Source organism: Hippoglossus stenolepis, chromosome 2, assembly GCF_022539355.2.
Source record: "Hippoglossus stenolepis isolate QCI-W04-F060 chromosome 2, HSTE1.2, whole genome shotgun sequence".
Lineage (NCBI taxonomy): Eukaryota > Metazoa > Chordata > Actinopteri > Pleuronectiformes > Pleuronectidae > Hippoglossus > Hippoglossus stenolepis.
In genome coordinates, this window is record NC_061484.1 from 22,922,341 (window position 1) to 22,940,018 (window position 17,678).

At 44.8% G+C, this 17,678-nt stretch overlaps 2 protein-coding genes across 3 annotated transcripts in view; one reads left to right on the top strand and one right to left on the bottom strand.

The window, feature by feature from the left end:
- The window catches only part of LOC118124668 (voltage-dependent T-type calcium channel subunit alpha-1I), a 48,857-nt gene extending 37,256 nt beyond the window's left edge, over positions 1 to 11,601 (top strand). The window contains exons 25-35 of one of the 2 annotated variants that reach the window (XM_035182715.2): positions 111 to 303; positions 1,936 to 2,087; positions 2,269 to 2,378; positions 2,469 to 2,602; positions 2,703 to 2,773; positions 4,747 to 4,825; positions 5,145 to 5,266; positions 5,614 to 5,931; positions 6,014 to 6,164; positions 6,873 to 7,426; positions 8,671 to 11,601. In XM_035182715.2, the coding sequence (XP_035038606.2) occupies positions 111 to 303; positions 1,936 to 2,087; positions 2,269 to 2,378; positions 2,469 to 2,602; positions 2,703 to 2,773; positions 4,747 to 4,825; positions 5,145 to 5,266; positions 5,614 to 5,931; positions 6,014 to 6,164; positions 6,873 to 7,426; positions 8,671 to 9,354 (2,568 nt within the window). In that variant the 3' untranslated portion in view covers positions 9,355 to 11,601. The remainder of the gene's footprint in view (positions 1 to 110; positions 304 to 1,935; positions 2,088 to 2,268; positions 2,379 to 2,468; positions 2,603 to 2,702; positions 2,774 to 4,746; positions 4,826 to 5,144; positions 5,267 to 5,613; positions 5,932 to 6,013; positions 6,165 to 6,872; positions 7,427 to 8,670) is intronic. The other variant, XM_035182721.2, reaches the window with a different exon arrangement.
- Positions 11,602 to 11,953: 352 nt separating this feature from the next.
- Positions 11,954 to 17,678, bottom strand: LOC118124681 (synaptogyrin-3). The gene is made up of 4 exons (XM_035182729.2): positions 17,460 to 17,678; positions 15,663 to 15,897; positions 14,880 to 15,025; positions 11,954 to 12,977 (listed from the first exon to the last, which is right to left on the bottom strand). The coding sequence occupies exons 1-4, from the start codon at positions 17,562 to 17,564 to the stop codon at positions 12,750 to 12,752; spliced, it is 714 nt and encodes a 237-aa protein (XP_035038620.1). The 5' UTR covers positions 17,565 to 17,678; the 3' UTR covers positions 11,954 to 12,749.

The following is a 17,678-nucleotide window of genomic DNA, read 5'->3' on the forward strand; positions in this document are numbered from 1 at the left end:
CCCCTTGTTCATCACTCTTTGGTTCTCCCCTTTCTCCTTTTTGTCCCTACGCTACCTCCACACCTCTCTTCGTTCCTCTCTCTCTCTCTCTGTCTTATCTTCTGCTGCAGCCAATAAGAAACAACGACCCGTGGATGCTGCTGTTCTTCATCTCGTTCCTCCTCATCGTCAGCTTCTTTGTGCTCAACATGTTTGTGGGTGTGGTGGTGGAAAACTTTCACAAGTGTCGCCAGCAGCAGGAGGAGGAGGAGGCGCGGGTGAGGGAGGAGAAGCGACAGAAGCGCCTGGAGAAGAGGAGGAGAAGTGAGGAAGGGGATCGGGGGGGTGGGGGAATGGGAAAACAGTATATGGCGTAAAGTATGTGGACACCAGATCATCACAAAAACGGGGGCGTCAATCTGCTTCGGTAACAGACTCAACTCTTCTGTGGAGGTATTTCACATGAATTTGGAACATAGACTGTAACTAAAGATGGACGACATGTCGGCTCCCCTAAAGCGTCTTCTCCATGTTAGTGGATGGGACATGGGCCAAATTATAAAAGGTCAAAGTCTACGTCAATATAAATGTTTCTAATAGATGGTTTATGTTGTTTTAGGTCGTTCTTTTCACACTGTATTCATTTTTTTATTCGCGATTGGTCGAGCATGTGTTTCAGTGGGACCTCGATACCGTGGCTCCATCCCCCCGATCGCTACTGTGCAAACTCTGGCTCTAAATGACGTCATCGGTGCAGGATGGCAGCGTCTGCATCCAGGATATTATTGCGTCATTTCTGGATAGTGGGAGAAAGTGCAGACGCATCGTCCATCTTCACATACAGTCTGTACTTTTCCTTTCAGCCTCGGGAGCATTATTTTCAGTGCTGAATTGATTTTGGCTACGCAACATCTGCAGGAGCGTTAATTTCGACTCGAACAATGACGAGGACATCTCGCTTTTATTTGTGGCTCCTTCCATTTCACATCGGGTCTATTTTTGCTGGAGTCGTCCGTGTCTCTGCAGTAAATGTTCCTGTATTTATTGAAAACCAAATTAACGTCACACATTATGATGCCTTCTGTAGTTATTGACTTTGTCGTTACATTCGTCCAGACAAAGTTGTTTGTTTATATCCCGTCTGCTGAGGAAGGGACACAGTGTTTCTGCTCAGTTTAATTTAAATCATATAGGAAACAATGTCAATCAAACAACTACTAAAACACTAGAAACGTGGCAGCTGAAGAACAGATTGAAAGACGACGGAACAACTGCATCCAGAGGACAGTGGAAACGTGATGTGGTTTGCAGTTAGTCCCAAAGGTGTCGGATGTGGCTGAGGTCAAGACCCTGTGGAGCCCAGCTCTGGAAAAAAACATCCTTTTATTGACCTGACTTTGTTCACACAGGATACTGCAAAGTTGGTCATTGCTCCCTGTAGCATTAACATTTCCCCTTAACTTAAACTAAGGGTCCTAACCATGAAAAAAAAGCCCCATGGCTACATACATACAAGTTGTATGAGTACGTGTTAAGTTTTAACCTATATAACACTCACATATTGCCACTGCACACTCTCTCTCTCTCTCTCTCTCTCTCTCTCTCTCTCTCTCTCTCTCTCTCTCTCTCTCTCTCTCTCTGCAGTGTAATCTCTAGTATTGCTTTTCCCTTTGTCAGTTAACTGTCTGGCAGCAGACAGCGAGGGTTTCTGCCCAAAGACACCTTGAGGTGCCATGCAGTGTGTGTATGGGTGATGGATAGGATTGAATTCCTGAGGTGGCAGTTTTAGTCTGTACACACACACACACACACACACACAACCACACATGCACACTCACTCGCACACACAGCAGTGCACCACTTGGCAACCACTTCGTCAATGACTTCATAGCCCGTATCATATTTTTATTTCAGAAGTGTTTTAATGACCAATGTGTGTGTGTACGTGCGACACAGGGGCCCAGGAGAAACCATATTACTCTGACTACTCCCCGCTGCGTCGATCCATCCACACCGTGTGCACCAGCCACTACCTGGATCTCTTCATCACCATCATCATCTTCACGAACCTCATCACCATGAGCATGGAACACTACAACCAGCCTAAGGTAACCATGGCAACACCTTCTTCCACCTGTCCTAGAACCATAGTAATGAAGGCGGTGGGACAGTACAGCTACAGCGGGTGTTTGAAGTGTGTGTGTGTGTGTGTGTGTGTGTGTGTGTGTGTGTGTGTGTGTGTGTGTGTGTGTGTGTGTGTGTGTGTGTGTGTGTGTGTGCTTCCTGCAGTACTTCGAGGAAATACTGAAGTACTGCAATTATGTCTTCACGGTGGTTTTTGTCATCGAGACCATTCTCAAACTCATCGCCTTCGGCCTGCGGCGCTTTTTCAAAGAGAGGTAATCACGCCCTCGCATGAACACAAAGACGCTTCGAAACATACAGCATCTGCAAACTGACATTGTGTGTGTGTGTGTGTGTGTGTGAAGATGGAACCAGCTGGACCTTGCCATTGTGTTGTTGTCCCTCATGGGAATCGCGTTGGAAGAAATCGACCTGAGTGCTTCCTTGCCCATTAACCCAACCATCATACGCATCATGAGAGTCCTGAGGATAACACGAGGCACACACAAACACACACACACACACACACACACACACACACACACACACACACAGGATGATATGTCAGTGACAAGTAGTGACACGTTGTAATGTTTCAGTGCTGAAGCTCCTGAAGATGGCGACAGGGATGAGGTCCCTGCTGGACACTGTGATGCAAGCCCTGCCTCAGGTAAGAGGCCGCACTGATGCTACAACACAAGAGAGGTTTGTTCAAGTGCTCGCCTGGTTTCCAGATCTGATGAAATGCAGACAGCTTGTTTTATTAAGCAATTTATGAGGCCTGGCACCGACCGCCTCCCCCATGATTTACTGACACCACTGATTTCCCAGACCGGCTGGTGTTAACCCGGAGACACCAAATAACCACTCAACAAGCTTTAAGTCATCCGCGTGTTTAGCTTCAGGCTAAATGCTAATTCCTCCATTTATCACCAGTTAAACTGTAACTTTATGGCACATAGCTTCTTGGCTGCTCCGGTGCGGTTGTTTTGGTTCTCGGCGTCCATGAGAAGATAAAATATGAAAGTCCAGTTACAGTCTTATCGCTCACGGAGACACCACACAGCGATTTATTGTCCTCTGAGGCAGGGTTGTAAAATTCAAGCCGTCAAGTTGGAACGGCTGCAGTATTTCTCTCCGCTGTTTCGCTGCTTGTGAGCTGGAGAGTAAAATTAGCGGAATGCTACAAGCCGAGAGGATTTCTGGATGGCGGCAGCAGCATGAGTGATTTTTCCTCTCTCTGCCGGAGCCCTCTGCAGCGGCTCCTGTCTCATTGATGATGCTTTGTTTTTGATGCAGTGCTATTGTTGGTCTCAACCAGAAATTCATGAGCAAGGACTGAAGTGCACTGTCTTGGAAAACCTTGCTGAACCTCTTCAGTCAAGACTAGAATATCTCAATTACTGCCATAACATTCATGTCCTCACAAGGCGAATAGTAAAAACTTCTTTAGTCCATTAGCGTTTTATCTAAAAGTATCATCAGTTCAAGTATTTAACTTGTTCAACTCTTGGTTTATGACGAAATACCTGCAAAGCTAGGGCAGTGGTGTCTACCTTAAAGGGCCTTCTGCTGTGTTGATTACTAATTATGAATGTACATCATCACAACAAGTATTCGTAAACACAGGCGAAGGATCCATATTTTACAGAAATGATTATTATAGCTCCGGACACTGTCACTAAATTATGAAATTATCGTAGATTGAGAGAATGTTATCATTCTTGATCGTACAGAGGGCAAAATGATTATCATGCAACTGGTAACGCTGCTCTTGTTGAATATTAAACGAGCAGTGATTGATGAATAACAGAGACCAAAGTGATACTCGTTTAAGAAACTATTTGGGTTTCTCTATCATTTTTTAAGGTCTTGACCTTACTAATTAAAGTGCCAATAAAGGCAAATGAAATGGAATTGAATTGCCAACAGTCAAGTATGACGTCGGATGTGGTGCAGTGCACGAGGCATCAGGAAGTGCAGGGAGTGTTGTGCATGGTAAACAAGAAGAAGAAAAAGCAGGCTGTGCAGGGCAAGTACACATTTATAATCTGTTTGAGGTGCAGTCCTGAGGTGGAACCATTTTAGGATCTCCTCTCCAACTTGAATGGGTTATTCCAGAATCACACAGAGCTTCACAGTAAAACACAGCTGTTCTTGAAAACCAGTGGGGACCTCGAGCGACACAAGGGGATTGAACCCTCTGCAGTGGCGTCCCCTGCGCTTCATGTCTGCATCATCTCACTAGACTTCTCCACGAGGGAAGGCGAGTCAAGTCCATGTGAATTGCTCGCTGCCGTTTTTTGAATACACAACAACATGTTTGTCGTTCATGAGGACTGGATCCAGGCTGTGAAAAGTGTACCTTGTGTTTCTGAAACTGAAATCTGAGATATGATTCAACTCCAGGTATCACGATGGCTCCTGTTAGTTTCTAAGAAGTAGTAAACATCAATCCAGTAAGGCTTTGCAAGTCTTTGTCTATGGCTTCTCTTATATCTGTTTGCATGTTTGCGTCGCTCTCTCTCACTCTCTCTCCCTCTCTCTCTCTCCCTCTCTCTCTCTCTGTATACTGTACATGTCTTTTTCTCTGTGTATCATACACTGTATATATCTGTGTGTGCGTGTAATATGTCCGTCTAGGTGGGGAATCTGGGTCTGCTCTTCATGTTGCTGTTCTTCATCTATGCAGCTCTGGGAGTTGAGCTCTTTGGAAAACTGGGTTAGTGTGTGTGCGCGTGTATGTGCATGCATGTGCGTGTGTGTGTGTGTGTGTGTGTGCGCGAGTGTGTGCATGCATATAAATCAGTGCTGATGTGCAGATGTCCGTGTGTGTGTGTGTGTGCGTGCGTGCCTCAGCTGACATTGGTGAGATACCCGTGGATTACGTAACATGAATACATTTTGTTGTGTTGCATACATTAATTATGTCGATTTAGAATCAATGTTTTAATCTACACACACCTTCTTCTCTCCCCTCGTTCTTCCTCCTTCGAGCTCAACGCCTCTTACGCTCTCTCTCTCTTTTCGCCCTCTTTCAGAGTGTTCGGAGGAGAACCCGTGCGAGGGCCTCAGTCGCCACGCCACCTTCGACAACTTTGGCATGGCTTTCCTCACGCTCTTCAGGGTGTCCACCGGGGACAACTGGAATGGGATTATGAAGGTTATTTCTCTCTCTCTCTCTACTCTGGAGCATTTCAGGCATATGCACAGACATATGCAAGTATCACTTATGAGACAGGTGTTGCATTAAGCGGAAGGCAGATCACTGCTTTTACGACAGACTAAGAGCTGCTGATATTAGAGGGTTAGGAGGGCGTATTATTCTTCTTTGACAGGCTCAAGGTCCTTTCACGCTCAGATCAACATCCCCCCCTGTTGGAGAGGAGAGAAAATACAGACTGCTGCGTGAAAAGACCTTAATATCACCTTAATCCCTTTATCTGTTATCTGCTTCCTTTATTGCTTCATACATAACGTTTGTCCTCTCCTCTTATCGCCGTCCTCCAGGACACTCTGCGCGAGTGCCGCCCGCAGGATCGCCACTGCCTCACCTACCTGCCCTTGATCTCCCCCATTTACTTCGTCACCTTCGTCCTCACGGCTCAGTTCGTGCTGGTCAACGTGGTTGTGGCCGTTCTGATGAAGCACCTGGAGGAGAGCAACAAGGAGGCACAGCTGGAGGAGATGGAGGAGAGGAAGGAGCGGGAGGAGAAGAAGGAGCAGGAGGAGAGGAAGGAGAGGGAGGAGAGGGAGGAGGCCAACCGACGTCTCAGTGCTGTGTCTTTGAGCGGCGCCCCGGGGCCAAACGTGGATGCACCTGCTCAGGTGACGTTCAGCGTGTGTTCATATTTCTGCACGTGTGGAAGGGGAGGGAGGGGACACTGACAATGATGATCTCGTGTGGCAGGTGCAGGTCGAGGATGAGGAGTGTTCCCAAGGCAACCTGCTGAGCATGGGACGCATGATGTCTCTCCCCAGCGACAGCTACGTTCAGCCACTCAGATGTTCCCCTTATCCTCCCGTTGGCCACGAGGTTTACTCCGGCTACAGCTACTCAGGTACTTACGCTATTTATAGCCGATTCAATTAAGGCAGCAGTTTTTACTGTGCTATAACCACTAACTGATTGCTGTAAAGATTATTGCTTCCACAAATAGCTTAAATGGCAGCTGGGGTGTGATGTGGCACAATGACTGACTCTGCTATTACAGGCCTGATAGAATAAGATGCAGTTTTCATAATGTTGACAAATTGAACATAAAGTACTGTGGTGACTTTTTTAAAAACACTGGTGGTTCTATCCCAGAGTAGCTTTAGAACAGCTTGGCTAGAATCCACTCATCAAAACAGAGTAATAGTGAGTTTTAAGTGTACTTGTGTTTTAGAGTTAGATTGTATATTACAAAATAAGGAATAGCAAGGACATTTAGAGATGTACAAAACCCCCCAAAATGGATTCACAATCTCTACCCAAAAACTGACACGAAAATATCTAACAAATACAGTATATATTTTAGTATATATATAAATATTTTTGTTTTTGTTGTTGTTATTGTTTTAAAAACCTTAAATTTGTGTTCAGCCTTGCTTATTTTTCACTTTATGTCTTTATGTTTGTGTAAATACACTGAGAGCCACAAAAGAAGTTTAATTCCTTGTTTGTATACACAGTCAGTAAAGCTGATTATATTTCTGAAGTGCTCCAGCTGTTCTGTTGAGTTCCTGTCATTCATGCGATTATTTACTGTGAACACTATCTTCTGCAGGCTCCATGTCGTCTCTCACCTCCAGTAGCGGCGGCTCCATGCTGCAGGTTCCAGGAGCTCTGCCCGCCATCAGCCACGCTTCACTGGGATCCGGCCGCAGCTCGAGGCCGATGATCTGCCTCAGCACGGCCCAGAGCGCCGACAGACACTCCCCACACAGACTCAGTCCTGCCGACAGTACGGAGGGACACAGGCTCAGTCCCGCTCACAGAATAAACAGACTGAACTCAGCTCACAGTATAGACGGATACAAGTTCAGCCCGGCACATCGGATAGACAGACACAGACTCAGCTCTGCTCACAGTATGGACGGATACAGGCTGAGCCAGGACCATAACGCAGACAGACCCAGACTCATGTCCAGTCACAGTATAGACAGACACCCGTCCCTCAGACTGAGTCCCACCCACAGTGCCAGCAGACATCCCTCTCATTGGCTCAGTCCTGAAGACAGTTTGGACCGAAACATGCTGAGTCCCTCCTACGTCCCCGACAGTTCAATCCAGAGGAGACCAGCTTCTTTCCACACCGCCAGCAGACAGCTACGAAGACAGGTGTGTGATCCTCACCTCTTCTCTTCTCTTACTATTATTAATATTATAAAGCTAGATTAAGAATATGAAGAATACATTTGTTCAGAATTAAAATGTTTATTAAAGTTAATATTGGATTTATATACTTTTCTATTTACTTAAATAATTTTTTTACTTTTAGTCCCAAATCATTGCAACCAAACCAATCTGCCCCCAGAATGAGAAAAATAAAAAACTAATATAATACTACAACAGCAAAAGTATCAGCTCCAAAAACAAAAACTTTTAATTATTAATTGATTTACATATATTCAAGAGAAAAAGCACAACTTTGCTCACCTCAACATAGAAAACAGAGACAAAAATGTTGAAAACAACATAAAAAAGCTTTATAGATTGAGTCCTGATGGAATAACTCACAAACACAAATACTCAGAGTGCAAAAAAGCCCAAGACACTTTAAAATGCAGCTGCTCAGCCTTTATACAGCCAGAGGTGTTTGTTCTTAGGTCTCCAGATTCAGCCAGTAACACAACACACATCAAAATATTTTAGTGGTTACACACATACACCTGTGGAGAATGTAACACAAAGTCGTATTTTTGTTGCATGGTGATGAGGTGCAGACTTTTCACCTCTTTCTGTTAAAAATGAAGGTAAATTAAGAATTAAGTGTTCACAGTGATGGATTAAACAAACCAAGGTAATGGTTTGGTAATGGAAATTGATGATGCCAGGAATTGGAGGAAAAATGGCCATGGTTTGCAGAATTTATTTTGGAGAAGGGGGTCGCAGGGAATCACTGAAATGACAGATTTATAGTTTGGTAGCAACGACCAGATTGGCTAATTGAGATCATGGGAACAAATCTGATTGGATAACTGCAAACACCCCACAGTGAGCTGGTTAGAAGAGAGGCCAGAGGGTGAATGGGACATAGAGAAAGTCTTTAACTTAAACTTAATTAAGAATATACAAGTATTATTGATTCGGCTCCATGATTTGTAGTGTGGGTGCGCCACAAATTGTCTGTACCACATCATAAATCATTACAAGATTGTTCTTATGCACAGGACGTGATGATGTTCAATGATGATGTACATTATTTAAAAAACTGCTGTTCTTTATTTTATATTTTTGATCCAGGTTGATTGACACTTTTATTGTTTGTTGTCTTCATTTAATTCATTCACAGATTCTATTCTTCAGTTGTGCTGAGTTATCACGTCGTACTCAGTGTGTTTGTGCATGTGTTGTTTCCGCAGGAGGCTGTGCGCTGTGATTCTCTGGATCAGAGCGGTTCAGCAGACAATCTGGCAGAGCCTCACCTGACCGTGCCCACTGTCTCTTCCACGCCACCACGCCAGCGATCGTCCAGTGTGCACACGCTGAAGTATGCGCACCCCCAGAGGGTCATCTCGTGCCGCAGCCCCAGCCGGAGCCACAGTGAAACCAACGGACGAGAACATGCACCTGAGCAGGCCGATGGCGGTTCGCAGCCAGACACAGATGTTGAGAAAAGGCCGCAGAGCTTTTCCAGTCTGAAGGTTTCCAGCGGCGAGTCCACCCTATCAGCTCCGCTCTGTGGCTCCAGAGGGCCCAGCTTTGGCCCCGGCTCCGACACGGGGCCACAGGTGGACGACGCTGATGAGGAGGTCAGCCGCATTAACAGTTCTGGTCACACTGACTCACACACACAACTTCCTCCCAGCTCTTCACACAAAACCAGACACCTTACCCCGAGCCCCGGAGAGCACAGGAGCCAATCAGTGTCCCCGGTGTCGGGCAGGAAGAGGAAGCAGAGGATGAGCCCGCCGCCGGGGGAGGAGCCGGTCACTATGGCAACCCAGCTGATGGACAGCAGTGTTGATCTGAGGAGGCGAACTCTGTCATTTGACGCCACAAGCCTCTCGCCTAATCAAGCAGAGGGGAGCTCCGTGGACGACTGAACTCAGCGACCGGATGATGGATTGGTTATTCTCTAAAGGTGGAGGAGACAAGTGTGCTGGTGGAGCGCACGAGAGGGGCGGGAGTCGCAATCCAAAACGGGAAGGATTACCGGTTTCCTGTTTCAGGCCACGCCCCTCGCCTCGTCCCGTCCAATCACGCGATTTTCACAGGGTGTTTGAGATGAACTCATTCAGACTGTGAATGATGTACGAGTGTGTTCAAAGACTTTTATCCCGTTGTGCTGTTTGCACACAAGATGCACACAAGGAGACGTTTCCTTTTCTTCCCTCATAGTCCTAGCTTTAGTTCAGACACAGTAGTCTCTCTCCTGCGATATTTACCCCAAAACTAACTTAACCCTTGCTTGCGCTCCTCCTTCTACCCCCACTCTCATCCCGAACCTCGCATCTCAAGCCTAGGTCAGAGTACAGGACCAGATCACAATAAAGTTACTGCTTATAGACATAGAGACAGAAAACATAGAGACTTCAACCAGTGATTATTTGGAGTATCGATTAAAGCTTGGGTTGGTAATCCTGGAAAAAGCTAAGAAAAGCAGGCTACACTTTGAAAATATGCAACCGATACATCCCAACCTTCTCCCATCGGGCCCCTCGTCAAAGCTGCGTCTCCAAAACACATCGACGCTCACTGCCTGGCAACGGCTAGAAGTCGACTTTTCCGTGACTCACTCACACAGCGAGAGCAGGGTGCACGCACGCAGGTTGATTCTGCTCCGATGAAATAATTGGTCGTGTTTATTCCAGTCCTCCGAGGGCCACAGACACCAGCTTTCTTTGTTTCTTCTATTTCTCTAACGATTTTATTTAATGATGGCTCTTAATACGAGAAGAGGATTTCAACGAATAAGTTAAAAATGTGTTTTAGAAGCAACTCACCAACCCTTCCTTTAATCTGCAGACTAATCGACTCTCTAAAAAAACATTGTCTTCCAACCAAAGGTGATTTCTTCAAACACTAATGGGAGACAAACCCAAAGTTCATTATGCTTGAAAAATTATCACAAATTTGATTTATTATTAAAATTGAATTCATTTGAATTATTAAAATTCAAGCGGCTACCGTCAGATAATCACTTATGCCGCATCTACAATCAGCATCAATTATGCCGCATAACATTTTACAGAACCGTTTTCTTCAAGTGTTAAAGTCTCTTTCTTGTTGCGTGGTGCAGAAATGAAGGTTTGTGTTTAAAAAAGAAAAAGGATTTTTAAATGATTAAACTTACAAACGTTAAAGCTTTTTATATGAAATTGCTTAATTTGTAATTGCACACTTCTACAAATCATTTTATAAGAGATATATTCCTCCAAAAACCAAAAAACAAATTGCAGTGGAGTTTTTAGCTGTTAAATATTACATCTATTATAGTTTCTTTTACCTCTTGACCTGCAGTAAACTGCCAATGGATGCAGCTCCATCATTCTCAGATTAAAGTCTAAGAAAACCTCGTTATCTCCTTGATTTTTCTAGGATCTTTCCCTCCGAGCTTGAAACCACCCAAACCCGACAGTCAAAAAATAATTTGCTGTTCGAGCCTCTGCGTTGAATTCCTGTAGTGTGACCTAGGCTTTATTAGTCTCTACCTCGCTTCCTCCCGATCCCACCTTATTCGAATGTTAGTTTTCTCACTTCCCCTCAGTCCACTTTGCTTTTCTCTGTCTTAGTATTCTCAGGGTAGAGGTAGATCAGACGCAGGTGAGTGTGAAGCACGCGATCACAGGCCTGCAGACGTAAGGTTGCCCCCTGCTGTCAGAAGCCAGAGCTGACGCGGGGGTTGGCGGATGTTCGTGGAGATAATGCTGTATTAAAGGGTGCAAGGTGAAATGGTGACTGAAGCAGATGCACTGAAGGGCTTATTCCGGTGATGTAACAGTGTGTAAAATCTTTGTAGAAAAAGGCTGACACTATATTTTATTAACACGGCGGCGATGTGACGAGAGCTTCAAAGGTAACTTTCTACAGTTCTGAATGTCATTTTATCTGCAGGTGCTGGATTGTGAGGATGGATGACGCTAGTGTTACACAATGACGATGATGCTCGTGATGACTCTGGATGATGCAAATGTTTATAATATTATAAATATAAATATAAATATATATATATATATATATATATAATGTTCCTGCAGATTCTTGGAAGCAGGGAAGGGACGTACAGTGAGCTCACCTGCAGCAACATGATTGGACAGTGCTGGAATAAAACCACTTCCTTTCTGACTTTCCTTTGACTCTGTGACCTTACTTCTAACTCCGTCCTCTCGCCCCGTAGAAAAGAGATTCAAACCCGCACGCAGTGGGAGCGGCTGTAGACCTTCAACGTGAGCTGTTTAATCTAAAAATAAAGCTAACACACAGCTGTCGCCTGCTGCTGCTAATCAATTCGTCATAACTCGAGTACCCTCTCTAATTATAGTCTTCCCGCAGATGTTGATTCACATGGCTCACACATCCTCGGATCTACGTCAAGACACGTAATTATGTTAAAAACAGTTTCTCACGTTGCACGATGCTAAAAAAAAAGAAATTATTTAAAGACGATGCGACGGGAACAAAGGCAGACTCGCAGCTCTGTTCGTGCTTGTGGTGCTGGATAGGTTTTATTTTTCATACTTCATTATTCCACTTCAGCATATCACAATAAAATATTTAATCACATGAATATTTCACACTGGAACACTATAGCGTTCAGAATGCATTAAGCCGACCTGCCTTTATTTCCCTGCCAAGAAAATATACCAATTTCAGCAAGTTCTATCCCCCCCCTTCCCCCTCACTTGTTTGCTCACAATCTATTGGTCAAGGCGCCTGACTGTGTCAATTTCAGCCAATGGGAGGCCACGTGTCTGCAGGCCAGCTTGTGATTGGAGAGAGAGGCTGAGGGCAAACAGAACTGTCAACACACCATAGATAAGACCTCGTGTCCTTTAATTTGGCAACGTCATCACTGATCTACATCTATGTTAATCTGCACTTCACCATATGAACATGCAGTCAAGGTGTGTGTGTGTGTGTGTGTGTGTGTGTTTGTGTGTGTGTGTGTGTGTCCTTCCAGGTGTATAAACGTGTGTCCAGGTGTAGACGTAGGTCTGTTTCCAGGTGTGAGTGAGTTGTGAATACAGCTGTGGTTTGAGTGCGGCTGTGTGTGTGTGTGCAGGAACATTAGACGGTATTCATGACACAGAGAAGTCACAACTAACTAAGCTCAGCCAGCAGTTGCCATGGTGAAACTAGACCGTACATCACATGACCCCAAATCCCACCAGTCCCAGGAGAGAATGGAAAGCTACAAAACAGCGAGGCAGGAAGTTGTCTGTGAGGCATCGATCACCTCACACCTCCTCTTTCTTTCTCTCTGCCCATGTGTCTGTCTCTAGAAGGCCGGCGCCATCGGTCTCTGCTGTGTGAGTTTCTGCGGGTCCAGGGTTTCAGTGAAGGGCGGGGCTTGATAGGGGTTGGTGGTTACTATGGTAGCACCGTTGGCGATGGGATACGGTGTAGCTCGAGCGTTGCCGGGGGCGGCCTCCAGATGTTGCCATGTGAACAAGTTTGTTTTGCTGCCAGTCAGGAAGCGTCGCAGTGCGCTCAGCGTCAGCACAGTCTGTTAGTAACACAAACACACACACACACACACACAGGCGTTAGCAGAGGCTGTTAGTTACACACTGATTTATTTACATTACAAAATGTAAGATAAGTGTTGCACCACTTAAAAAAAAATACATAAATGATGTGTGTCTAAACTTTAGGGAGTAAATCTACTGGGTTCACCATCTTAGTTTGGCAGATAAACATGCTAAGACTTGCTGATGAAGACTAAGCACAAACTAAAGTGCGGTTCGGGACGCCATTTTGTGTCCGAACCAGACCGAGCCCGAGATAAAACTATGTAAGCCCGACCCGAACCCGACAGGCTCTCTGCGTTTTGTTTCCAAACCAATTACAGGAACCTGCAGTGTAAAAAATGAGGGCGCCAAGCCAGCGTGACCGAACTCGACAAATATCATGTCGCCTCCTGACAGGTTCCAACGGACTCATGTCAGACATCCACACTCTAACACAGAGCAGAGATGAGGATGACGAGAGCATCATTAGTTTTGCAGGTATGTAGTCATGGATCACCGAAGTCCGTCGAATTATTACAGTTTTGAGGTACTTGTACCTTACTGGAGTATTTCCATTTCATGCCCCTTTATACTATATAAACTCTGCTACATTCTATTGGAAAATGTACTTTAATCCTCCTCACTAAATGTATCTTGCAGTTGAATTTAGAATTTATTTTATATACAAAATATTGGCTTTTTAGACAGACTACTTTAGATATTGATAAACCTGTGATCTTATTAGCTTGTGGTCGCTAACAAATAAATCTTTGTTTGAACCCTAGAGAGCCCAGTCCTAGTGTATTCATGCAGCAAGGCCGGTAAAAACCTCATGTATTATTTGACAGTCCACCGGCTCAGCGATGCGGCAGAGGTGACATTATTTTCTGATTTGTTGAGTGAGTATCTTAATAGCGTCAGCTGGAAGCTGCAGCACACGAAAAATGAAGTCGCTTGACATTGTTATGCGCCGGTTAGACGTATTTACTTGTTAATCAAAGGTTAATAAGCTACCCCTTCCCCCTTCCCCCTGAGCACTGAGCCCTGCAGAAATTGAGTTCCAGAAACTCATCTCCAATGTGGATGGAGAACAGTATGTTCTGTTTTCTTAAGTTCCTGCGGTGGAAAAGCTCACATGCAGTTTTAGTGCAGTTACACAACAACAAAAAACAGGAAAGAGGGATTGAAGAAACTATTCTGTTTAAAATAAAAGACCATTGATTAAGTATTGTACTTTCCCATGTTGGTGGACTCAGGTCAGTCTGTCCTGACCTTGAGTAGCTATTGTGTCAAACTCAAAAATGCTGGATCCTCAATTTCCCATATTGCAATTTTGCATTAACCCTCCTTGCCTGGTAAACTCCTCATCTTTCAAGCTCCATTCCCTTTTTGTAACACATTTATTTTTTATGAAAGCACAGTATAGTCTCCAAGCAAAGACTCGATCAACTACAGTTGTGAAACCACTCGTTGAATGTCCTCTGGCTTTCTAAAGTCTGAGAACATTTTGTAAGTGTTTTCACAGGCTGAGTTGAACTCCTTAAATCGACTAGACTTCCCCAAAAAGTATCCAAAGTCAAAAGAACATGGATTTTGTTCTTTAACTCGTTCTATGAATCCTCTAAAGAAGAATATTAAAATATTTTTCCACAGGATTAATGGGGAAAAGATTTTATGTTAGAATAAAGTGAGGGAGGGAATGGTCTTAGGCAGCAGCCACTGCTTGTCCTCCGTGAAGGAAATGCTCTTACATGTGTTTATAGCCAGCAGACACAGATAACCCTGAAAATACAACACACACCGCTGGTCACACACACATTTATGGGGATGATGAAGACACATTCACATGAACGTACACACACAGATGAAGGTGTACACACAGACATAAACATACAGACCCAGGAGAGGATGGAGAAGAAGCAGAAAGTGATGGTGGCTCTGGCGGCGTCGGAGCCCTGGGCCAATGGCAGCTCGTCTGGAGAGGTCGCCTGCCACTGATTGGCCAGAAAACAGAAGCCAACGAACCACAGGAAGCTGGCAAGGCCTGGAGGGGGGAGGGAGAGAGGGGCTTTTAGGGCTTTAGGTTGTAAAAGGCTCATGTGGATGGATACCCGCTCATTCAAATAAGATGTTAAAATCATCTAAACAGTAGCAACAACACAACTAAGAGACGTCACACTAGCAGCTCTGTGTTGTTCGGTCATAAACTAATGAAAGTTTGACCTGATGATGGCGCTACATGAAAAGTTAATGGTCTCCAAGTCATCCTGAGGCTAACGGGAATGTCTGTGCCAAATCTGATGGCAATACTTTTGACAGGCTTTACTGAAAACCACACATTTTAACCTCATGGTGGCGCTAGAGGAAAAATAAAGGGATCAACCAAGTTACCAGGGTTCATCATCTGTGAATGTTTGTATACGCTGTGGTATTTAGTCTCATAGACGTTGACGAGGCCGATTACAAAGAGAACATCAAAACTTTATAAAATCAATGACTCTTTGGAGGAGCTAACTAACCATCATGAGGTTGATGATCAGCAGAAGCTACAGAACATAAAACCCTGTGTAACCATAATGTGTTTTATTCATTTGCTTTTTTATATTTTTGGTTTAAAATTTTTGCGCCAATTTATTTCTAAACCTTTGACATCCGTCCATGACATTTGTGTTTATTCATACCGGAGAAGACGAGGTCCAGCAGGACGGCGCGTCTTCTGTCCCGGATGTTGCTGATGGAGGGAAAGTAAACGTCCAGGATCAGGAAACAGATGCTGCCCAGGAAACAGGCCACGCCCACAGTGACGCCATAGTTACAGGCGTCGGCGTTGTTGTTGAAGACGCAGAGCAAACGCTCGCTGCCGATGTTGATGTAGCCCTCGTTCACGATGCAGCTGAACACCACCACGGAGAAAACCTGCAGGGAGAGACACACGTGGGCCGGTTTATTACCTCACGGGTGAGAGAGAATGAACTCACACTGGTGTATGAATGAGCTCTCATTCCTCATACAGGCCACACAATACAAACAGTGTGTGAGGGGTGTGAGGGGATGAGAGGCAGAGGGACGATTCAAACAGATATTTCTCTTTAATATAAAGGTTTAGTTCACCCAAATGACAAAATACAAACCAAAAAAAACCAACATGTTTTCACCAAGTACCTCGACTGATACATATTCAGTCATGTAGTCGTTATAAACTGTCGTCCAGTTTGAAGCTTGGATCAAGAAACTACATTCAACTAAATAAAGGGTCATTTCACCCAAATTACAAAACATCTTCCCACTCACTCTTAATGGTAATGAGCCAGTTTCAGTTCAGGGACTTTGAGACATCTACCGGTGATAAAACCAAACGAGACAAAGTATTTTCTGGTAACTGAGGATGATCCATAAAACTCACAGACACTGTATTAGAAGCAGTGTATCACAAGTAATTATAGAGGTTCCTCCTGAAAAGACTCATTGCTGTTGAGTTTTTCTCATGTTAAAATATTTTTTGATATATTTTATTTGGTGAAGACACAAACAAAATTCCCTTTACCTCCAAAAGGGTAAACATTTTGTGTTGGGTCTCAATTTAGATCTCTCCTTCCCTCAGGTTAGTCTTGATGTGATAAAATGCTTAAGGGGAGTGTTTGCATCATGTCGGCTGAAATATTAAAGCTTCCATGTTGACTTTTTGACCCCCAGTTTAGCCATGGAGCAACTTTTTAGCTGCTGGTGCAAAGAGACACCAGTAAAGCTGAGAAAGAGGAAGATTGCAAGCTACTACAAATCAATATAAGACAAGAATTCATTTCTCTTATTTTATAGACCCAACGATTAACAGAGAAATTAACGGGTTGATTCAATTCAATTTAATTTGCACAGATGGTTTGGACCTTACACTTAATAAATCAATAATGAAATGTTCTGGTCCGAATCTTTCAGGTCTCCATTGTTTTGTATACTGACCTGCTCCAGGTTTTTCATATCTGAAAAGCTTAATCATTCCAATTTACTGCAGATGCTTTGTTTCTATCGTGAATGGAAAATTGCTTCTGACAAACTATGAGCTGCGTTGAATTATAGGACCCAGATCCGGGGGCTGTTAACTCGCTTTGTCTCCTTAGAAGCAGGTTGTTGTTGTGTTGTGTCTTCAGTGCACATTACAGGTCTGTGTGGTGACTCACATGCAGACACTGGGATGTGTCACCTCTGAAGCTGAAGCGGAGTGCAGACACAAAGAGGCCCCGGATAAACATATGGTAATCACCCTGTGCTGCTGCAGCTCCAACCTGCAGCTGCAGCACTGAGATCACTTCTGTTCATCATCAGACATTAGCACCACAACAGATCCCTTTATTAAAACTGGGTTCCATTCATGTCATGAGCGGTGCCGGAGCTGCGGGCTACATGCAGCACGTGAATGGGAGACAGACAGAGGTGGGGGTGCAGGCCCGTCCACCGATAATCACAGTGCAGAGGAGGCTTACCCACGACATCAGTCTGAGGATGGTCCGGGGATGCGTGAAGAAAGCGACCGGATCGAAGGAGACGCTGCCGGCCTTCCCGGCGCCGTACGCGCCCGCTGGCTCCATCCCGCCGGGTGTGTGCAGCCTGACGCCCGCAGAGAGAAGGAGAGGAGGCGGTGAGAGAGCGGCGGAGCGGCGGCGTCCTCCTCCTCCAGCTCCGAGTGAAGTCACAGCGCGTCA

What these genes read in the sequence shown, in the direction of transcription:
- LOC118124681 (XM_035182729.2), bottom strand. Translation starts at nt 17,564, where the DNA reads ATGGAGCCAGCGGGCGCGTACGGCGCCGGGAAGGCCGGCAGCGTCTCC. An exon ending in TCCTCAGACTGATGTCGTGG is followed by an intron (nt 15,898 to 17,459) that starts GTAAGCCTCCTC and finishes CTCTCCCTGCAG; the next exon opens with GTTTTCTCCGTGGTGGTGTT. An exon ending in TCTTCTCCATCCTCTCCTGG is followed by an intron (nt 12,978 to 14,879) that starts GTCTGTATGTTT and finishes TGTTACTAACAG; the next exon opens with ACTGTGCTGACGCTGAGCGC.